At 34.1% G+C, this 23,644-nt stretch overlaps 3 protein-coding genes across 4 annotated transcripts; 1 reads left to right on the forward strand and 2 right to left on the reverse strand.

Moving 5' to 3' along the window:
- Positions 1–2,891: 2,891 nt before the first annotated feature.
- LOC108214234 (uncharacterized) lies at positions 2,892–12,732 on the reverse strand. The gene is made up of 20 exons (XM_017386112.2): positions 11,411–12,732; positions 10,952–11,155; positions 10,652–10,756; positions 10,434–10,499; positions 10,183–10,347; positions 10,033–10,107; positions 9,737–9,891; positions 9,531–9,666; positions 9,360–9,429; positions 9,139–9,266; positions 9,000–9,056; positions 7,589–7,774; positions 7,412–7,504; positions 6,549–6,634; positions 6,392–6,458; positions 6,251–6,317; positions 6,034–6,170; positions 5,290–5,381; positions 5,139–5,205; positions 2,892–3,485 (listed from the first exon to the last, which is right to left on the reverse strand). Exons 1-20 carry the CDS (start codon positions 12,641–12,643, stop codon positions 3,321–3,323), a joined length of 3,354 nt encoding a protein of 1,117 aa, XP_017241601.1. The 5' UTR covers positions 12,644–12,732; the 3' UTR covers positions 2,892–3,320.
- A 1,778-nt stretch (positions 12,733–14,510) lies between these two features.
- LOC108213680 (small ribosomal subunit protein uS7) lies at positions 14,511–17,310 on the reverse strand. 2 transcript variants are annotated; one of them, XM_017385474.2, is made up of 5 exons: positions 17,226–17,310; positions 17,038–17,147; positions 15,256–15,527; positions 14,870–15,073; positions 14,511–14,741 (listed from the first exon to the last, which is right to left on the reverse strand). In XM_017385474.2, the coding sequence occupies exons 2-5, from the start codon at positions 17,131–17,133 to the stop codon at positions 14,687–14,689; spliced, it is 627 nt and encodes a 208-aa protein (XP_017240963.1). In that variant the 5' UTR covers positions 17,134–17,147; positions 17,226–17,310; the 3' UTR covers positions 14,511–14,686. The 2 variants fall into 2 exon arrangements, with proteins under 2 accessions (XP_017240963.1, XP_063946762.1); XM_064090692.1 differs by lacking the exons at positions 17,038–17,147; positions 17,226–17,310 and adding an exon at positions 15,650–15,804 and having other exon boundaries at positions 14,553–14,741.
- A 1,179-nt stretch (positions 17,311–18,489) lies between these two features.
- LOC108212198 (exopolygalacturonase) lies at positions 18,490–22,495 on the forward strand. Its single transcript, XM_017383924.1, has 4 exons — positions 18,490–18,695; positions 21,235–21,481; positions 21,644–22,156; positions 22,247–22,495. Exons 1-4 carry the CDS (start codon positions 18,490–18,492, stop codon positions 22,493–22,495), a joined length of 1,215 nt encoding a protein of 404 aa, XP_017239413.1.
- The last annotated feature ends 1,149 nt before the right edge of the window (positions 22,496–23,644 follow it).

Below are 23,644 nucleotides of genomic sequence, written 5' to 3' on the forward strand. Positions count from 1 at the left end.
GGAGCTTGAATTGGACTTAGAATATTTTCTAAGTCACATACATACAACATGGGAGCAACTTCACTTGGAGAGCAAACTTTGACCAAGTCAAAGTTTGCGCCTCCAAGCCATTCCTTCAGAGGTACACTTTGGCTCATCTCTGGAAATTCTACTAAGGCATCTACACTGTACAAAGGCTTGGAGCGCAACATTTGACCCGGTCAAATGTTGCGCCTCCTATCTATCATCCTTGGCGCAAACTCAAAGCTGTACATTTCTGTCTAAGTGGAGTATACAGTGGACACTGTATGGATTGAGTTGGCGCAACTCTTGACTGGTGTGGTCAAAGCGCAAGCTTTGACTCACCTAGTCAAAGCGCTAATTCACTTAGATTTCTTCTAAGTTAAATCACAGTGAACCCCTGTATAGCGCAAGGTTTGACCGCGCAAGGTTTGACTCCCCTCCTGTACACTGGATCAAGCGCAACTTTACAATACATGTATATATATATGTATATGTAACTGGCGCCAATTCATTACACCTGGGAGTTAGTTTATTTCTGATAAATCGAATCCGTCCCGAACGAACTCAAGTCGTCCAGGACGAACTCGTTAACCATGGTTAGTTTATGAAAGCCTATAAATATGTGATTGTGGTTCTCACAATTACACATCATCCTTCGGGATGGATGACCAAGTGCTTTGCACAAACTCTCTCAAATATACACACACCCTAGCCTAGTTTTGTACCATAAATATTTGTAGTGGATAGGGCTTGTAATATTTAGAGGAGTGGTCATTGTAGCCAACCTTCGGGTTTGGATTTGTAGCACCTTCGAGGTATTTATCAATATACAGATATACCTTGGAAAATATTGTGTGTTGGTTTAATATTTTAATATCCTCAGAAACCGACCCAATAAATATCCGGAACACGAAACCCTTTACAGGACTGCAATTTATTTATCCGCAAGATTCGAAAGAATTTTAAATTGTAGTGAGTATCGTATTCAACCCCCCCTTCTACGATACTTTGGACCTAACAGGTTCGTACTATGAACTTTACTGTTTGTGCCACTTTTTCCCCAATTCACACAAACACTCCTTCCACCATAACTATTCTCAGTCATTTCAAACAACCAAATTGTAATCTTGTTGGATTTGACTTCCCATATACAGAGGTTCTGCATATGAACCTTTATGTAGCAGTTCAGTTAAGGTGGAATTTTATGTGCCGCTTTATGTGCCACTGCAGTTATGGTGGAATTTTATATTTGTAATAACAATTCAATTCGAACGCTCTCTACTGTACAACATTTTTTTTCATATCAACATCAATACTCATTCCACGATAATTGTTTTTAATCAACTCCGACAACACACTTGAAAACATGGTGGATATGACTTCCTCTAGACAGAGGTTCAGCATGTGAACCTCAATATCCCTCCTCGTAACTTTAGCTTTGTGATAAGACTTTCAATCGAACACCAACAAGTTTTGGTAAAACATCTAGTCTTAATCTTATCCATTGTGTTGTTATCGCACAATCTTCGTTTGCACTGTTCTTCGTGCACTGCAAGTATAATCAATGGTTTCGTTAGTTCATCGACGAGTGTATGTATATATATGTATAAAACTGTTCTCACCTCTATAGAGAAGCTTGATTCGAAGATGCTGAAGATTTGATGATTCGAGAATGATTCGATGCTGCTGATGTAGTAGCGCTGGTGAATTTTGGAAAGTTGTCAATCAAATCAAAATTGAGCGCTGATTTTTATCCTAAATATTTTGGGTCTATAGTGCCCTTGGCTATGTAACAAATATATTATATATTTTTTAATTTTAAAAAATTGTGGTTCCATGGTTCTATGGTTAGTGGTTCTCTTTAGAACATGACCCTAATATTATAACCTTTAATTTTTCGAATTTGGTTCGAGTCAGTATTTAGGCCAAAATCTACTTACCCTTCCTTTGATTTTTCAATTACTATACATTATAGATAATATAATTATTAAACATAAATGAATACACCGGACATGACTCATGAGTATAACAACATGGTATATTTTAGAGTGAAATAACGTGAAAATAATATAAATGATGGATATATTTTTAAAACTTCACATAACAGCTAGATATTATAACTAAGAGATGTATAGAACTCCAACGATATCTACATATACTAATTCGTTATAAAAAGAAAAAATTATTCCCTATGTTCACATTAATATTCAAATTTTGAAAGAAAGCTCTTGATCACTTTACCTATTATTTTAACAAACTTTTGAATAAAAAAATTATAATTTATATCTTTATTATGAAATCAAATAAGAACAAAATACGAGCACGATTGGATAGCTCAAGTGGTGGGTTTATACTCTGTTGTCCCCCTGGTTCGACTCTGACTCATCCGAAAAATATTAAAACAGATACTAATCTGTATGGCATATAAGCATGCGTTGGCAGCAAAAAAAAACAGAACAAAATACAAATATCTCTTACAAAACTTTAAACAGTGTAAAAAAAATTTGTTAAAAGAGATCAGAGTACGGAGTATCAAAGATGGGATTTGCTCAGAACCTTGAACAAAAAAGCGAAGCCGAGGCCGAGCTATCAAAAATTGATCTACTAACTGCCACTTAAATTTTCAAATTCAAATTCCTCGAGCACAAATAGATCTACTGAGTAACATGATACAAGATTAAAAATAGTGATCTATTTCTTTTCTTCTTTTTTTACCAAGTTATTCCGTAAACTTGCAGCTAGTTTCAGACCCCATGAATGTTCTTCTCAGCTTTTTTAGTATAAAAATGAGTTCAGCCAAGAGAAAATACCGAAGGATCCGCTCATAATCGAAAACAATTATAAGCTAAGAAATGAGCAACAAAGTTAAGTACTCAAACAGGGACGGGTGAACCCAAGAACACTACATAAAGTGTACAATACTCCATATGTTCCTTAAAAAATGAAGAAAAGTACTTGTAGCATTCAAGAGCGGAAAATTGCAGACAATACCTGCTGCAAAATTTGCTTCTGAAAATCTCAAACCTTAAAGTACACTCATTAATGCAAAATAAAAATTTTACAAACCAATATTGACAAACCAACTTCAGCTTTTCCTTCTCTTCCCAATAAACAAAATGCCAATGAAAAGAATGATTGTAATATGCACACTATATCTAATTTTCTTTCTTTTTGAGAGCCTCTGTTGTAAAAAAATGTCGGCACACTATGTATAAGCATGCAGAAGAACTTGTAATGAAAGGTACACACATCATACACAACTGAAGACAAAACTTCCCACAAAGAGGAGCCAAGACAGTCACTCTGGCGCCAAGAAACTAAGAGGATAGTATAGATTGCAGAGTAAGCTGCTGCTGAGGTTGCAGAGATGACCAGGTTGATGCAAGGGCATCGGGAGGTAATGTCTGATTGAGCTGCTTCAGTAAAGTGATCATTCGACTGTACGTTTGCTCTGATGCCAAATCTCCTCCAGAACAGAGGACCTGCAATATAGTATTTGACAGGAGAAAATGACAAACAAAGTATATATGAACTAGAGGTAGTAATTTAAGAAAGAAACATAATGCATATAAATAAGAGAGAGCGGGCACTGAGGAGGTATAAAGGCAGAGTTGCTATGCCAGTTTGACTGAAACATAAATGTATTATATAATACAATAAACCCTGTTATGGCCCTACACCGACACAACATACCCTATTTCAATTTCACAAGTCCAATAAAATATATTCCACACAACCTTGATCAATAGGAAGAATGATATTATGTATTATTTTGATGTTTTAATTTTCCCATGCATGGATCCGCCTCCATGACTGAACAAGTTTGCATCAGATGTTTTAACTGGCAAGTGAAGAGAATTTCTTAAGCAAGTGACGAGAATTTCTTAAGAGACAGCAGCTGATATACATAATCTAGAGCAAGTCCAATACAATGTCCTAATGAGTTCCTTTTTAATATTATAAAAAAATAGGACTCCTAGTGATTCAGGACACTGTTTTCTAGATCAACTCCACCAACATTACTTATACTTGCTCCTTACTGTTATATTAATTAAAAAAAAAAACAAGTAGGGAGTAGTTGGGAGTGGTGGAAAATGATGTGTAGAAAAGAAGCCAGGTGATTAATTTTTTGATAAAAATGAAAAATAGATATAGGTTCCACAAAAATAAGGAATGAGATGTATGGTCTAGCCTTTCAAGGAACCTCCACGACATTGTTTCATCACTATTTTGAGATAAATTCCTAAATTTAAACTTAATAGCTCCTTTAGCTAAGCTGTTGGACTTGCACTAAGAATGGTGGATGAAGACTGACTGCATATACATGCCCTCCTACCATTGTCTTAAAAGCCTCTTTTATTCCCCTACCTTTGCCAAAGCCCTATAACATATTTTACATAAGTTATAAAAGTCCAGTGTAGGACTCCTTAACATTAGTACTATATGTAGGACTGGAATTTTCATACATGTATTGCCATGTTCTCTACATATTTTGAACAGAGTACATACTGCTGAGCATTAACAGAGCTCAAAACCCTACATTTAGTACCAACTTAAGGTCCCACATATAACCAAACCCTATATTTAATATTAATTTCCCAAATTTATAATGTAAGTTACTTTTTTTCCTTTAGTGCAAGATAAAATATTATGTATAATTTGTGGCTTAATAACAATAAATATTTTTCTCAATATAAATTAGCTAAAATACTTGTATGAATCAAGAAGTGTCTGAAATTTATAAAATGGTAAAGTACAGGAGTGTGCCCCCTCTGCATGTCAAGGACATGAGTGTCTTTTGAGCCAAATGTGTGGCAAAAATTACAAATATTCTGCCGATGGAAGAAATTCCATCAATATAAGCAGCAGAAGTCTTTCATATAATTGCGGTGAAGCCCATATAGTCTAAAGAAGGATTACAGTTTCCAAAGAGGCCAACGCATGAAGTGCTTATAATTAAGCATTTCCATGTACACAAAAGAAGGAAATATGTAATATGCTGACGAGAGCTACCAAATTATGCATATGATAAAGTAAACAACATCATATTTAATCAATTAGTATGGTATCAAAACCTGGGATGAAGTAATATTAATTAGTCACATATAGAACACAGCTAAGTAAATTATGTGTACCTCTGCAAAGACCATCACTATTTTTGGAACATATTGATTATTAGGCCCTAAAAGTTCCATATCAGACCTGTAAAAAAATTTGATAAGCAGAAATGCTTAAAAAATATATACACCAGCAAACTAACATTATTCGCAATTCTCAATCTTCTACCTTTCTACCATTGAGCAGAGCTGATCATGTACAAGTTTGGCCTCAATCAAGTCACCTCTTAAAGGCAAGCAGCTTAACCAGGAAGGAACAATCTGCCAAAACCAAAAAAAATGACAAATATTAAGTGTCAAAAACTCTTCATGCTTGAGTTCAGTGTTCATTAATTAAAGAAAACTGACATAAATAGGAAAAATAAAACAAGAAAAATTGAGAAAAAGATCTGAAAACTGTAGATTAAGCATGAATAAAAACCAAGACAGTTTCATCACTTAACTATAGCAAATAAATTTCAGTTGCAAAAGATAATGGTACCTCCCTTGAAATATTATGAGAATGGATATAATTAGTTCCAAACCTCTAGAAGGTAATAAAACTAGTTAACAAAAGACTTCATTCCTGTTAATTTTAGCTATTATAAACCTTAACATGCGTGAGCACGGTTGGATAGCTCAAGTGGTTGAGAGTTTATCCTCTGTTATCCAGGTCTCGGGTTCGACCCTGGCTCATCCCGAGAATTTATCAGAATAGATGCTTGTAAGGCTATAAGCCATATATGTCAAAAAAAAAAAAAAAAAAAACCTTAACATGCCAAAAATTCAACTTTAACCAAACAAGAAGACTACACTAATGGGAATCATACTTTCCACTTCTTCATAAAGATAACAAGTTTGCTTAAAGGTCATCTGCATTTTCAATTTAGCACTTGTAGTGTATACTTAATGTAAGATAAGATGTGTGCAATACCTGGGCTGCATTTAACTTATCACGCTGAAATCTACAAATTTTTCCAAGTGCTGAAACAGCATTGTCATATGCCATGATATTGTCTGAATCCAACTTATTGGGGTGTCCTATTACAACATCCAATCTAGAAAGAGCCTCTGCAGAAAGTAAACCAAACTTTTAGAGAATATACACTAGATCTTTGAACAATTGACTAGGCAAATGTGAAGGTCCCTACCGCCAACATAATTGCTGAACGCAGATCCACCAAACTCTGCACATACTCCTACCCCATACACAGCAGCCTGAAGAGTATATAAATATGTTAAATATAGATACAGTGACCTGACAGTAGCTGCAATATTTACAATAAACGAACCTGTCGAACATCTGGGCTTTTGTCATTGCATGCTTCCAACAGAAAGGGAAGATAATGATTATAATATCTGGACCACCACCAAGTGCAATCTTTAAATATCAAGAAGTATAAGGTTAATAGCATAACGAATTAAATAACTTTATGGATGAATACTCACTTGAAAGCTGCTTCTCGACATTCCTCAGCAATATCGTCAAATATACAGATAGCAACCCTTCTTTCCTCGGAAGTTTTATCCTTACCCTGCATGTAGAAGGTATATATGTTGAGAAACGATATTACACATCCAGTAACTTTGCACTCGAAATATTGTTGTGATACATGTTGTGAAGCTCTGCTAAACTGGGGGTTGGCTAAAGTTATAATATTAATTCCTGCCACTTGTGTAAATTATTCATACTACATTAGGTCGGTTTTCTTCACCACATTACGTGCAGTATGATCTACGAAAAAACCTGGAACATATATAGATACATCTTTATCCTCATTATTGGAAAAATAATGTAATTATTCTGAGATATCTCACATTTTAGAGAATTCCTAGTTTTTCCAATGGTATATAGATCTCTAATAATTGTCTTTTGGAAATTATAACACTACTAACAAATGATCTTCGATTGAATTACACAAAAATGCTACAGATGGAGAAATGAGTTACTCTGTTGAATAAAAAATATCAACCAAAAGAAGGAAATTATATTCGTATAAGAAAAGGACTTTGAACAGAGTCCGACAAAGAAGTTTTTTATGTTTGAAACAAATAAAACTTGCCCAACTGAAATGCAAATATCTGAAACAGTATCACTATCACAACTTCAACAAGACAGTAACACAACATACAGAATCCATTAAAAAATAAAAAATTCAAATTGAATATCATTTACTAGTGTAATACATGTTATTAACTGGGTTTGTCAAATGGCTCAAAAGTGTCTGCAGCCTTTAAACTAGATGCAGAAGATGCAACAAAAAGCACTCAAATCATATAATAGTGAAACTATTAAGAGGTAACAGACTTACCAACATAGGATTCAGATGTGGTGACAAGTCCTCAAAGAAAGGCAAGAAGGAAACTTTGAACAATTTGATTAAAGTGCCAAGAAGATCACCAACCTGAATCATAAGTATAAAGTATGAATCAAGAATGAAGCTTAACATGTACATTTACACCACAAAAGTTCAAGACATATAAACTACTTCATTAAAGAGGTCTTCTTCTTGCTCATTTTCTTCCTTCAGCAGTTCCCTTTCTTCTTCATCAAAGTCCTCTGCTTTAGATCTCTCAGCTCTTGCTCCTTTTCTAGCAGAGCTAGCAGCAATTACCGTTTTTATCTCTTCCACTATAAGCTTTACTTGGTTTTCATCTAGAAGCAGACCACAAATCTAGGGCAAAACAACATAAAAAAATCTTAAGCATCTATGATTATAAACTTCAGTACCAAGTTGGAATGCGTGAAAAATACCTTCAACTATAAATCAACAAATACATATATCAACCAACTTTCAAAAGTAGAATCAGGGATAAAGACATTTAACTATTTGTCAAGTTTGCAATAAGTATCTGTCTTGCTGCAACTTTAAAAATGTTGACACACCATGATTAAAGTAGGATGTGCATCAAAACATTGAAAAGTACTCTAACAAATTTTAAATGTACTTTAAGATGCATATCACAGCACAAAGGTCTAAAACAAGATTGGACCAAAGATCTCAAATTATCAGAAGATGTGGACTGTAGATCGGAGAGCTAAAATTCGGTCCTGAGACAACCCATAATGACATGGAACCAATTTTGAAATAATTCAAACAAAATAACACTTTGTATTACATACTTGGAGAAACCATTTAACTCTACTGGTTATATATAAGAAATTAAGGACAATAAATGATATGCTAGTTTACCTTTATCTCTATTACTAGCAAATGATTTCCGTTGTCGTACGTTGCATTCAAATTAAATTATAAAGCATAATATTATGGAGATTTCTGTTTATATATATCAAAATAGAAAAGAAAGAGAAGTCGGTCTTGTATTTTTAGTAGAGAGAAGAAAACTGTTCTATATATGTAGATATTTTCAAGGAAGGTGTCAATGGAGACTGAATAAATTTTAAACAATAAGACGGAGAAGCCTTATAGAGATATGGTGTCTGGTCCGGGGGCTTGTCAGGTCATGGACCAGACTGAAGGAAAATAAATTTGCAAAATTATAGGGACCGAGGACCAAACCGGATGTAATAGAAGCACACGAACAGATCTTGTAAACAATGCTAATTAGCTATAACTCCACTATAATAATAAAATATACACAACATTGAAGAAAGCCGACTAGCTCCTAAAAACAATTTATAATATGACATAAAACACACGCTACGTAAAAAAATATATATGCACACCTGCAGTCGGTGCATTCAATCAAATAGTGCAGACTCTAATACTACTAGATTTAGCTTTAACCCTAGTGGACATGCATCATATGCCATCACATTCTTACTAATCATGTACCCATATGGATAGACTGCTGTAGTTTTCAGAGAAAAATGTAACATGCTTAGATATTACACATGATCATAAATACTCATCAGCCGCTTAAACTTTCGCTACACACCTTTGCACACTCATTCAGAGAATCCAAAATGCTAGCACAAATTTCTGTCTCTGGTTCCTGAAAGCCAATTGTCGCAGCATCAAGGTCAATACCAAGTTATAATCTGTCTAATAATTTATTCATGACATAAGATTGTGACCTTGTGTAAAGCCTCCACTAGAGCTGGTATGATGTAATCTAATAACTGCTTGACGTAGGACTCATCTCGACCTTGAGATTGTCCTTTTTCTACAGCCAATTTAGCTGATCGCAAAAGGTCCGGCATAGCTACAAATCAGGAAAAATGGCATCAATAATTTTATCAAATATATCTATTAAAGTTGTAGAGAAGCCTCCAAAATTTTAAGCTCAATTAAACACCTGAAACAGCAGCCTTTCTAACGTCTTCATGGAAGTAAAACTTTAGAAGTGGGACTAATGTTGGGGCAACCTGCATAAATCATTAATTCTTAATTTTGATTCATCTCAAATTTAATTGAATCTTTACGCAGAATCATTATTATAATATTCTGCCAGTTCAGAAGTGATTACCTGGTCAATCCATGGGAAAAATCCTTCCTTTAACTCATCAACATAGCAACAGATCATGTTACAAGCTGTCGCTTTCTCCTCTAAGACACTTGTCTTGATCCCTATTCTTTTATCTCCAAGTGTTATAGTCTCGATGCTGCAAAAAGAAAATATTGAAGTAACTTTTGATTGAAATATATTGTAACAATAACCTCAAAGAAACAAACCTTTCATCATCAGATTCTTCTATCTCAGCGTCTGAATCAGCAGATGTAATAGTAACATCAGGTTTTAGCTGGGCAGAGTGAAGCAGAGGAGGCATCACAACATTCATGTAAGGGAGGAAATCCTGCCCAAGGCACTTGCATAATCTGGCCCAAGCCTGTAGCACAATAAGAGATTTACTCACAAATAAAAGAAACTCTTCTACTATCATATTCATTCTTAATACAGAACTAGTTGGGACAAATTCTCTTTGTTTGGTGAAAAGAAGACTCAGAAATTCCCATTAACGGTAACATACTTGCAACATATAGCTAGTTGTTGGATCATCTGTCTCCATCTGAGATCCTTGAAGTGACATTAGGACCTCCATTACCTGGAAAATTAGGAAACTGTAAGTCCTGGAAGAAACAGACAAAATATTGTAAACAACTATTGTCTAAGCTACTACCTGCTTCGCATCATCCCTAAACTTGTCTTTTCCAACAGCCATTCCAATTAAACTAATGCACTCCATGGATCTAGCACGAAGCATGCGATTAGCCTTATCAGTTGCGTTCATCAAAATAGCTTTTAAGTAAGGCATAACAGCATCATAGTACTTCTGGAAATGCTCCTGCAAATAATCTTGTGCATGAGTCCCAAAGCTAATATTAAGCATTCCATAATAAGTAAGATATTCACAGAACCGAAGCTAAAGACCTGTGAAATATCAGCAATTGATGCTAAAGCTGTCAAAGCTCCCTCTTGCACCATTTGCTTGCCATGCTAAACAAAGGGGAAAAAAACATGTTAAATAGTCAGCTCAATCGACAATCAAGCTAGACAAGTTCACAAAAATCATATAATATAGGAAGAGAAAGGCATTCTTATGTGTCTACTTCTATTTGATGAATGTTGGATTCTGGACTACAATGTACCTGTAAGAGTACGAGCAATTTGCCCACAATCCCATCCAAGTAAGGTGCCAGGATCTCAGGCGTACAGCTTTCACTAAAATTTAGCACTGCAGAAGCAGAATGGGCCTGCAAAACAGATGAAGGTCCATAAACAAATTAATGCTACCACGACAGTATAAGGATATCAGTCTTGTACTCTTGTAGAATGTAACAAGAATAACCGTCAAAATGGAACTAACAAATTATGTTAGTCAATCACGATCAATGGAACAGTACAAGAGTTTATGTGGATCAAATTGTCAGAAAGAAAAACCCACTGACCTGAACTCGAGGATTTTGAAAATCATCCATTGCTGCACCTAATGCTGGCAGAACTAAATGGTGATATTTGGTTTGCAAGTCAGGACCCAAGTCCGTTGAAAGTTGGCCAATTGCATTAACAGCTGCCCATCGAACACGGGGATGGGGATCATGGAATGAGTTCAATACCATAGAAACAACTGGTTCCAGATTCTTAGTCATTATCTGTATTTTGCAAGGAAAGCATCCGAAGTAATGAAATAGCCAAACATCAAGAAACATTTATGATTAGCAAGTCATCAACAAACTCAACACAAGTAACTATGTAATGGTAAAATATTTACAAAGAAATGTTAACAAAGAGCATAAAATGTTATATTATTGCCATAAAATGAAACATTGATTAGAAACTATATCCAAATTCAGTTACCATGTGAACAACAAATATAAAATACAACAAAACAATAAAGTCCAATATACCTTGGAGCAACCCTCAGCAATTTGAGCAAGCGCAATGAGTGCTGCATGATGTTTCTGCCACTCTGGAGCTGCCAAATAGACTGGAAACACCTCGGAAGCGACAGGAACAATAGTATTCCCACCCAACGCCATGGCTAGCCTATCCAAACACTCTTGTCCAACACTATAATTTGTGGTCTCACCAGCATCTTCATGCTCAGTCACAGCAGAATGCCATGCAGAATCATCCTCTATATCTAATAACATCTGCATCAATATCTCAAACAATCCCCTAATAAACTGCGGCAACTTCCTCATCATCCCAGGCGCTCTCTCCCTCGCCTCAGCCAACGTAATCACAAACTCCACGGCCAAATGTCTGGTTCCTTCCTCCAAACTCCCTGCCCCCGCAATCTTCAACATTGAACCAACCACATCAACAATCTGCCTCCTAAAAAACCTTGGTTCCATCCCCGCTAGCTCAATCAACATCTCCAATGCCTCCTGCGCATTCGCCTCTTCCCCTAAACCCAAACCATCATTCAACGTACCCATCATCAACGGCACCAAATCCCGAAACCTATCCCTCTCACTCTCCTTCTCTAAACACTGAATCAAACTAACCGAAGCACCTAACGCCGCATTCCTCACACTCAAATCCACACCACTCCCTAAACTCCTTAAGAAAACCGAATGCAACATCTCGAAATAATTCCCTAGGGTTTCACCAACAAACTGAGCCAATTGTCCAAAAATCCAAAATCCAACCTCTCGAAGACTCGAATTCTCGGAACTCACACACTGAAACACAAACGGCAACAGCTCCGGCCACTTATCATCCGCTAAAATCACGGAAGCAAGCTCCGAAACCGTATCCGAAACCTTCTTAATAACCGATTTCTCACATTCACGACTTAAACACACAATCAAAGACGCCTTAATATTATTCTGAGTCTCACTCGTCAAATTATAAAACAAAAACGAGTCATCATCATCAGTTTGTGTGAGAATCTTACGCAGAAGCACAGCCGATAACGCGCGAAACTCAACACTCGACGAGGCCGATAGAACGTGAGCGAGTCTGAGAGAGAGCGAGTCAGGGTGAGTTTGTTTGGCGAGATTGAAGAGCGACTCGGCCTGGGAGCGGCGATCGTTGTCGGCGGACATGAGGTGAGAAAGGAGCGCATCGAAGTGCGTGAAATCAGGACCGAGGAGAGCAGCGAGTTGGAGGTGAGTTGACTCGGTGGAGGCCATGAGAGAAGTGTGGATAGAGATGATTGTTTTGGCGCTCTGTTTTTGATGCGGGGGCGCTTGCTCTGTTCTGTGTTTGTGTGATACACTTACATTTATATCATAGGGTTTTAGAGATAGGGGTTTGTGATGGTTATTTTTCAGACACTGTCTGTCACAACTGTTCCTTTTTTAACTGTCAGGTATTTACAGTATACTTTCTTTTCATCTACTGTACTGTATCATTTTATTTTTTCCCGTTGATGTAATTTACCTGATTTTCTATATATTTCTTTTTAAATTATACTCCAGGTATATGTGTCTTTGTTTTGACTATTGAAAAGTCAAATTGACTAAATTTTGACCACAAATTATACAAACTATCTAATTTAAAAAGATTAAAAAATAATTTCATTAGAAAGTATATCTAATCCTCTTCAATATCCATTTTTCAGATGTTTAAAATAATTCATAATTTTCTTTAATTAATGATCAAAATTTGGTCAAATTGACCTCTTAATAGTTAAAACAGGATACATAGTATAAGATGGAGGGGTATTAAAAAATTAGCAGAAATCTCATGTGATAGACTTATTCTACTTTTTATCTATTCAAATAAATTATTTAAAAGATATCATTACGCTTCAGAAATAGTACTATTCTTTTGCCTATATTTATATATTCAATTTATGAATCGACTTTTTTGATAAAAAGGAATCAATTCATTAATTAAAAGCCATACGGCATCTACAAACACAATCGAAATTGGACAGACGCTGAATAATATCGCTGTTGAATCCTTCCTTCTTGGAGAGACAACCGAGCGATTTGAAGATGATTTGAATATACACACTTGTTTCCATCTGATTGACTTAAAAATAGGTTTCAAGATGTAATATAAAAATAAATAAAATATGTTGATGAGCTTCAGGGTATTAAATAGGAGTAATATTACTACTGAGAAACTGTTAGTTGTTGAATCTGCCACGCTAGCAAAAAACTCTTACATTCATGCGTGTAATATAAAGTTGTCTAAATGAGACAGCTATATTGAGTTAATATATGGCAGAAAATTAATTGTCATTAGTTAGCGGTAATAATATTAATTCGGTTTTTCTATGGTGTGCCCATGGGCACATGCTAAGCACGGAAAATTTTGTGCTTAGATCATTTTGATTGGCTCTTATCTTATGATAATGGTGGACCCCCTGCAAATACACCAACCACACCAATCAAAATCTCCCAAATCCAAAAATTTCCGCACTTAGCATGTGCCCATGGGCACACACTAGCCAAACCGATATTATTTAATGTTAATGCGCACATAAACAAATTGGCGACGAAGTGGCATCTACATTGGCAAGGCCCCGGGATTGATTATTCTCAGACAACTAATCATGAAAGGAAGTACTCTTGTACTAGTGGACAGTTGGCGCCAACAAATTAATATTTTACAAATCTAATTTGGTCGTCATATTCCTTTTCTAATGTCCCTACAAGCAAATAAAGCACAAAAATTCAAATCGATTACTTCACTTTTGGCTGTTTAATATTTTCGCGCTAAGACTGGCCTTTTGTGAACTGAATCATTTCTTTCACACCTTCCTTGCGGTCTACTTAAGCTATGTGTACTTATAGAATTGACATGATTTGTAAAATTTTCAATTAGCTTTTGGGTTTTGTGATTGCTTTTTTAATTAATGAAAAAACGGAACTAAATTAATATCAGCTTTTTAGATATGCATGATTCAGCAGTTGGGAAGGATGAAAAATCATTTTGAGTACCGAATTTGTAAAAAGAGGAAAAATCGTCGTTACCTTATGATTGAAAAATGTTTCATATGTGAATGCAATAACTAGCAAAAGTTTCAGAAACAAATTTCCAAAGTTACAGAGAAACATCTAAGCATTCTGAAATAAACTTATTCTCTGGTATCAAAAACACTTTGTTCATGCTCTTATGAGATGAGTTAAACATAAGTTCTTGCCAATGTCAAACTTTCTGATGGTGATAAGAAAATAAGTTATCATTATAAGAGAAGTCACTCCATACAATACATCAAGTTTTCAGCGATTGGCCTTGGCAACCCTCTCAATTTCATCTTTCTTCTTTATAGCATAGCTGCATCATTAAAGCAAAACTGGTAAGAATTACAATGAAGTATAGGTAAATTGTTAACAGATAGACTGTTTTATTTTTAGTACAAGTTCACAAAAGAAATGAATTTAAGAAGGCCTAGTTTTCCGTACCTGTTGGAAGAACCCTTAGCAGCATTGATGAGTTCATCAGCCAAGCACTCTGCAATCGTCTTGACGTTCCTGAAAGCACTCTCACGTGCACCGGTTGTGAGAAGATATATTGCCTGGTTGACGCGCCTGAGTGGAGAAATATCAACTGCCTGACGCCTAACAACACCTGCAGAACCAATTCTAGTGGCATCTTCTCTTGGACCACTATTGAGGAAAAATTGTATAATTAGGTATGTAAGAGTATAGATGCTTATAATTTCAGTAGCAAAGATAAAGCCAGGGGAATAGATTTCATGCTTGATGCTTGTGTGTTTTCATTGAGAAGATCTTTCCAATAACTAGACATAACAAAACTGTGCAAGTGTAAATTTTTCCAATTCGACTACCTGTTGATAACAGCATCAACAATAACTTGAATAGGGTTTTGTTCAGTCAACAGGTGGATGATTTCCATAGCATGCTTCACAATGCGGACAGCCATTAGTTTCTTTCCATTGTTCCGCCCATGCATCATAAGAGAATTGGTCAATCTCTCCACAAGTGGGCACAGTGCCTTCCTGAACCTCTTTGCCTGATATCTTCCAGATGTGTGAGGCATGTAGATTGGGTTTTTAGCAGCAGAGGCAGTAATGTAATCCTCTACAGAAATATCGGATACCTATATACGACCATATACATATACACATTACCATAATAGTTAATAATAGAAGCAATTATATAGCAAATGCTATTTATAAAAATGGAAATGATTCCTAAAAACAATAGGCAAAGAAAAGACACCGGAACTATCAACCCAGCAGCATGTATGCATGAACTTGAACATAATACCAAAATGACCATAACAGCAGTAATCATTTAATATAATTCTCTGCTTTAAAATATAAGGGAATGAAAAGAGCTAACAACATTGCCCCTCAACAAGCAATTAAACTAAACAACTAATGACAGAAGTCACAGAACGCTAATTCATGTCTAAACATTCAAGCAAATAAAACCTTGAGGAACTTTTGACAATAATAATGAGTACTACTTGTGTATAAGTGCACATGTACAAAGTAATTATATAACACACAAGCTGACAAGCATAACAAATATTACCTATCACAAAACACAGTTAATTACTGTTGGTTTTCCCAAGGATGACTCCTTTTCTTATATTCAAATTCTATAATGTAAATTTTTGTAAAAATAGAAATGAGAAGCCAAAAAGTTCAACTAGAGAAGTATCTTGAGGTAGTAGATAAATTCAACAATAAAACAGTATTGCCTCGATATGTATTTTGTTTTCAAAATCATTCAGAATTAAACATTGAAACAGAGACCTATATAAAACCATATAAATTATCTTAATAGTTTTTAATATAAAAATAAGTGTATGAAGGAGGCAAAAGAATTATAAACAGCAAATGATCACCGGAAAAGAGGGGTGAAACAAAGTCACCAGAACTATCACTCACCCAGCAAGCATCGACTTTAACATAATAGTACGATGCCAATGAGAACAAAAACAATAATCTAATATACTTCTCTGCTTTAGTATATCACCAGTGAATGCAGAGAACCCAAAACACTGCCCTCCAACGGAACAACAATAAATCACAGAACTCCAACTTATTTCAAAACATTCAAGCGCATAAAACCTCCAGGAACTTCTTACAATATGACAAAATTCCTCTATACGACAAAAGCCACATAAGGTTCTTTGATATACGTTTATTTTCCCAAAGGTGAACTCGAACTCCTCTATATATTCACATACGATAATAAAAATCTATATAATGAAAGCGAGAAGCAGTCACTCGAGAACTAGAAAAGTATCTTGAGCTAGTAGACACATCCAACAATACAACAGTAACACCTCAATATGCATCTTTGCCCAAAAACTGCTCACATAAACATGGTGCATACTTTCGAAATTCTACGAAAACAATAATAATTTAATACCTCTTGTAGCAAAATCAGAGAAACATCGTCATCACCCTAGCATTCAAAATTAAAATAAAACACAGATTTTACATGATAACTCATAGTTTTTGCATGCCTCTCAAAAGGAAATCATTGATTAGGCATATATAAATACACATAATTACCAATTAACAGTTAAACAAAAAAATGAATCAAAACCTCTAAATAATAAAATTGTAAATATAAACACGTATATTAGATACCCGAATATCATCGTAAGTCCAGCGATTAAACAACAGAACATCGGAGTGAACTTGTGTGGGATCAACCGGTGCGTTAGAAACAGCCACATCCGCCATTGCTTGCGATTTATCTGCAGAAATTAAAAAATTATTATCATCATAAATAGTTATTTTTATATATACACGTACAATGGCAGAAGATGAAAAACCTGCAGCAAGAACACAAGTGAATACTGTGAAAACTCGAAAGATCAGTAACAAGAGAGGGGTAAAACCCTAAATAGTAATGGACTGGGTTTCAGTTTGGGCCTTGTAACCTCGGTTTTTAGATATGCTTATCAGCCCAATACTTTGGACATTCGATGGCACGAATTGAAGTCCAGTAATTTTGGTTTCAGCGCGTTGAGTTGATGTTGCGCCTTTTTTTTCCTTTTATCGGAGTGGAGGTTGCGCATTTTGTATTCTATAATTTTCTTGCAAAAACTAATTAGGCGAAACTAATGTGTTTTGTGCTATCAAAAAAAAAATATTATAACATGTAAAAGCAAATAAGCAACAAAAATTATGGATGTCATAGTGATAAATATATTTACAGGGTCTTACTCAAATAAATTCTCATCTTAACATAAGATATGAGATATCAACCACACATTTTTATCGTAAATTAAATCACAACCATATATTTTAAATTTTTATTTTATATTTCATTTTTTACATCCACCTCTCTACCCACCCACCACTAACCAACAGTCATCCTCGTCTTCTGCTACCGGAAGAAAAGTTTGTCGGAGCATCTTCGCCGGAGGTAAAACCGACGAAGTTGTTGTTGAACGTGACTATGCAACGGAGTTTAGGTGCGGTGATGGTAATCATGTCGCCAAAGTCAACAGTTGGTGACTTGATCATGACGGTGCTATGATAGTATGTTAACGAAGGGAAGCGTCCGATCTTGCAGTCGACGAATTGTGATGATTTTGATCTTCATTACATGTAGTTTAGTTTGGAAAGTGAGTAATTTTTTGGTGGGCAGAAATTGTGGTTGGATGTGGTGATTTTCGTTTTCTAGTAGTGTTTTTTATTATTTTTCCGGTGGTGATTTTTGTTTTGACGGTGGTGATTTTTTGGTGGTCGCCGAAAGTGGTGGTGGCCGGAAATGGAGCTTGGCGGTGGTTGGAGGTGGCAGGTGGTGGAATTAGAAAGAAGATGGTGAGAAAATATTTAAATATTAAAAATTAATGTGTAGTGAGAGATTGATATAAGGTATAAAATGAGTGGTTATGATTGGATCTCATATCTCACTATAATAGTGGTTCTCACTGCGTCTTGCTCAAATGAGATCCTATATTAATATGAGATATGAGATCTAATCTCAGCCACACATTTTTATCCATAAATTAAATCACAACCACACATTTTAAATTTTTATTTTCTATTTCATCTCTTTCATCCACCTCTCTACCCACCCCAACCACCATGCACCAGCCGCCCCCGCCCGCTACTGCAGGAAAAAGAGTTGCTGGAGTATCTTTACCGGAGGTGAAGCTGATGAAGTTGACGAAGCTGTTATTCAACGTGATTGTGCAACGGATTTTAGGTGCAGTGATGGTGATCATGTCGCCGGAGTCGACTGTCGCTGACTTGATCACAGTAGTGCTACAACAATATGTTAAGGAAGGGAGGTGCTCTACTTAGATTCGACGAATTGTGATGATTTTGATCTTCATTACTCGTAGTTTAGCTTGGAAAGTAATTTTCTGGTGGGAACAAATAGTGGTTGGATGTGGTGATTTTCGTTTTTAGTGGTGATTTTTTTATTTTCTGGTGGTGCTTTTTTATGTTTGCCAATAGTGATTTTTTGGTGGTCGCCGGAAGTGATGATGACCGTAAATGGAGTTCGACGGTGATTAGAGTTGGCAGTTGGTTAAATTCGAAAGAAGATGGTGATAAAATATTTAAATATTAAAAATTAATGTGTGGTGAAAGATTGATATAAGGTATAAAATGAGTGGTTAGGATAGGATCTTATATCTCACAATAACAATGGTTCTCATTTGAGTGCAACCCTATAAAAATAAGATTAGTTATATGTATTGTGTTGATATAAGATTTGATGTGTTTAAAGTAAAAAATAATTATATTTTTTAGTTATAATTAATTTTAAATATATTTAAATATTTTTTATATTAAGGTGAAAAATATGAAAATTTAAGTTTTAAGGATATATTTGGAAATATTATTTGAAAAAAATTTGTGTTGTTAAAAAGTGTCGTTGCATAAACCAGAAAATCGTTGTAATATTTTTAATATTTGCATGTTTTGATGTATAATATAAAAAACAATGATTTTAGTGAGATTTATAGTGAAATGTGTGATTCCTCGCCTTATTGGAAAAATTGTAGTATGTGTTTTAGTAGAGCCGACCAAATGGGCGGTTTGAGTCGTGACGTGCTCGTTCCGTCCGTACACAAAACTGATAATGCTAAGCAGACGGGCCGTGTCATTGCCGGGCTCGTGCCAAAGAAACAAAATCGTAACCGGCATGAGGACACGACGGTTAGACACGCGGTTCAATAATGGGCGGGGCGGGTTGTTCACTTTTATGTAATGTGATGTGTGTGATCATGCATATGTTAATGCATGTAAGGTTGTTTTTTTTTTAACCGTGCATGTGTGCCCCGCTCGGTTTATATTATTTTCTATTTATTTCTAATTCATTTTAGATTTTTTGAAAATCATTTCTAATTACGGTTTTTATTTTATATATATATTAGAAACCTGTAGCTTTCTTGATTCTTTATATATATTATTTTCGTCATTCTGTAGATTTTTGTGTTTAACTTAGTTATTGATGTTTCATGTTATCCTATTGTGTTGATCAGTAAATGTTATCTCTATTATATAGTATGTTACATTATATTTTATGATATCCATTATTTTATAAAATATTAAATTGATGTAATCTACCAAAAATCCAATTAATTCAACATTGCATGAAACCTCTAGGTGATAAATATAAATCCATGAGCACCAAAGATGAGCTTAATCTTGCATATCTAGTTTTTAAATATCTTAATGCTTTAATATCTTCATTCATAATATATATATGAGATTAGCATATTGACAAATAATCATTGACCTATAAGATCTATGAAATTATTACTAACACCACATGTAGGATATTCACGTTTTGGTATAAAACTGAATTCACTTTTTGTACTTATATACATCTTTTAATTTTATAATGATGATATTAGTAAGCACAATAATATTTTTACTCATACTTTAAGATTTTAATCTTTGATTTGAATAAAATATTGATATAGATAATATTTTATTCAATATCACACATACCAAAATCCTTTAGATATCATATATCACCATATAAAATTATACTTTCTATCAAATTTTTAATTGACTTTTTTTAATGTATTATTTAACCAGTTTCAAGTAGATACTAATGAATACTTAAATAATAGAATCCATAAAAATCTTGCATGATATGTTTTACATCTTATAAAAGATTTTAATGATGTTATCTACAAAAAAATCCGATTTATTATCATTGTCTTAAATGTCCAGACTATAAATATAAACTCATGAGTACCAATGGACATAACAAATAGTAATTGTTTTCTAAAGCTTTGTCTCAATCCTCTATCAAAACACTTATACAAAATAAATCATATATAGAAATCAGAATTATGAATTCATATATATATTCTATTAAAAATTTAATGATATTTTTTATGATAATTTTTTGTAATGAAGTTTGTGGCTCGCGCACCTTCCATGTCAAAAACTATGATAAAAATGATATTGATACTCAAGTATGTTTCTATTATTTAAATATATATTTTTCTTCTCTTTTTTATTATACCATGATTGGTCTAATAATTTATAACTTATTTTATCCCTTCACTTAATTTTTGTGATGTACTTTTTTTAAAAATCAACAAGGCAATTAGTGTACAATCATACATTATTTTGGTGATTTTGAAATTTTGTCTTGAAGTTATTGGACGGATCATGTTTACATATTAAATATAATGTTTTTGGTTTAAATGTTTTTTAATTATAATAAGTCATAGTTAATTTTGTATATTTTTTTAATCATGCTTTACTTTTTAGACAAATTTTTTTTATATTTTTAAAAGGACTAATGTGATACTTTTTTTTTACAGTCGTTGTTGGATTCATGGAATGATGCGTGCCAATCAGGGGGACAGTTTCTGTACCAGATGGGACATATGTGATTGATCCCATACAATTTTCAGGACCATGTCAAGGTCAAGTAACATTTCAACTTGACGGGACTCTGCAGGCTCCAACGGGTAAAATTGATGCTAACGATTGGATTAAATTTCACAATGTTGATGGATTGATCATTCAAGGTAGTGGGACATTGAACGGCGAAGGTGATTTGGCGTGGGTTGGACATTGTCCGGGATGCCCTCCTCTTACCACTGTAATATTCTCTCATTATTATATTATGTGTATATATATGTGTGTGTATATGTATATATATATATACTGTTAGGTAATAATGTGTTACTAATATATGATATTTTAATATATATATATATACATATATATATATATATGTATTTATGTATGTATAATTTCGCAGTCCCTCACACTATCATTTGTTAACAATGGGCACATTAAAGACATTACATCGCTCAACAGCAAAGGATTTCATATTAAAATCATTAATGGCGGAGATACAATAATCGAACATGTTACCATATCGGCACCTGGTGATAGTCCAAACACTGACGGCATTCATACGAGCGGAGCAAGTAACATCAACATCTTAAATTCAGAAATTGGGACTGGAGATGATTGCATATCTATCGGTGGAGGAAGTCAAAACATAAATATTACTGGAGTTACTTGTGGCCCTGGACACGGCATCAGCATTGGAAGTATCGGAAAAAATACAGATGACAGTAGTGTAACTGGGGTATATGTTAATGGTTGCACAATGAGTAATACACAAAATGGCGTACGGATCAAAACATACACTTCTGATTGTATGGCAACGGTTTCTGATGTCACATTTCAAGATATCACCGTGGATCAATCCAAGAATCCAATAATTATTGATCAGAACTACTGTGGCGGGCATCAAGAGTGCATTGTAAGTCCTACACACATAGTTACAAGACTATGAACATGTGAGTAGTATTATATTATTTTATTAACAAATTATTTACTATATATGTTGCAGGGTAATTCGCACGTACAAGTGAGTGATGTTAAGTTTATTGGAGTACAAGGAACATCAATTTCTCCAATTGCAGTAAAACTCCAATGTAGTCCCGAAAAGCCATGTGAAGGAATTGAACTGGATACAATAAGCATAAGTTTAAATGATGGTGGTGAAACTACTTCATCATGCTCTAATGTTAATGTAACCTATAACGGACCACAAAATCCTCCTACATGTTCAAACTCATTGCACCTCAATCATATGTAATTCAAATATGAAGATGAAAATTTGTGATCCAAATATAAAACATATATATTTATGATGTATGGATACATTATGTTGACTATATCGAATATGATAACTGAGCATGATCTTATTTGCTTATTTAATTGAACCCTTCAAAATTATTTTTAAACACTAAAATAATTTATATTATGATTTTGATCCATATCTCTAAGATATATAATCAAAATAATTACATAAAATGTCTAAAATAGAACATGCAAGATATCTAAATGTGTATCACGACATATGATATTGTAATTATCATTTTAGTAAATATATATAGTGCACAATGTTCAAGTCTTTTCGCACCATTTTTGTAATGTACAAATACATACTTTTAATGATTTTGCAAAATATGAACCACTAATTTTTCTAACAAAAAACATAAAAATAGTAGAGTTTACATATCAATAATATTGGGGGCATATATGTATATCATCTTTAAATTTTAAAATATAGACCCCTTTTTTTAATGAACAAACATGACTGTATTTTTGATAATTAAGAGGTTTAAACTTACATAGGATATAATAAAGCACATAGTAAAAAATATAATTCTTATAGACATATTTAATTTTTTTTATTTTTGAATTTGTAAATGTTGAAGTCAAATCTATATTGATAATAACGTCTTTTCTTTAAATTGATTACTGGTTTCTTTTATATATTTTTCTTAGTTGGATGAGTTTACACATTCATTATTAAGTGTCTGTTGGGGTTGCGATTGACAACAGCTTTTTGTCAAAGAGCTGGTACAAATCTGTTTGGTAAAGTTTAACCCTGCTTTTTTCAACCCTGCTTTTTGTCCAAAAGCTGCTTTTACAGAAAGTTGGTATACCCCTGCTTTTCACAAAAGCGGCTGTTGCGTCCAGCTGTTACTGGTCTTGCCATCGAACCCTCGCACATGCAATTTTTTTGTATAACTATACCGTAGTTGTTACACTTTAAACAAAACAACAAAACAATACAATATGTATAAAATATTTTTTTTTAATTATAACTTGGATTAATTGGTAGGTGGAATTTTTTGTAATAAATTTAAAAGGAAAACTCAAAATCAATTATTAAAATAAATTTGGTTGTTTAAATGAATTTTAAGGTTATATTTTTGGTTTTAATAAATTTGTTGTT

The sequence above is a fragment of the Daucus carota genome, chromosome 3, assembly GCF_001625215.2.
Source record: "Daucus carota subsp. sativus chromosome 3, DH1 v3.0, whole genome shotgun sequence".
In the NCBI taxonomy this organism is placed as follows: domain Eukaryota; kingdom Viridiplantae; phylum Streptophyta; class Magnoliopsida; order Apiales; family Apiaceae; genus Daucus; species Daucus carota.

Excerpts from the sequence above, each read along its gene's own strand:
- LOC108212198 (XM_017383924.1), top strand. The coding sequence starts at position 18,490 with ATGCACCAGCCGCCCCCGCCCGCTACTGCAGGAAAAAGAGTTGCTGGA. Across the intron at positions 21,482-21,643 it reads GATGCCCTCCTCTTACCACT|TCCCTCACACTATCATTTGT; the intron begins GTAATATTCTCT and ends ATAATTTCGCAG. Across the intron at positions 22,157-22,246 it reads GCGGGCATCAAGAGTGCATT|GGTAATTCGCACGTACAAGT; the intron begins GTAAGTCCTACA and ends TATATGTTGCAG.
- LOC108214234 (XM_017386112.2), bottom strand. The coding sequence starts at position 12,643 with ATGGCCTCCACCGAGTCAACTCACCTCCAACTCGCTGCTCTCCTCGGT. Across the intron at positions 9,667-9,736 it reads GAAGAATCTGATGATGAAAG|CATCGAGACTATAACACTTG; the intron begins GTTTGTTTCTTT and ends TTCTTTTTGCAG. Across the intron at positions 6,171-6,250 it reads GTTCAGCAATTATGTTGGCG|AGGCTCTTTCTAGATTGGAT; the intron begins GTAGGGACCTTC and ends TACTTTCTGCAG.
- LOC108213680 (XM_017385474.2), bottom strand. The coding sequence starts at position 17,133 with ATGGCGGATGTGGCTGTTTCTAACGCACCGGTTGATCCCACACAAGTT. Across the intron at positions 15,528-17,037 it reads GGACTTACGATGATATTCGG|GTATCCGATATTTCTGTAGA; the intron begins GTATCTAATATA and ends GGTCGTATATAG. Across the intron at positions 15,074-15,255 it reads GTTGATGCTGTTATCAACAG|TGGTCCAAGAGAAGATGCCA; the intron begins GTAGTCGAATTG and ends TTTCCTCAATAG.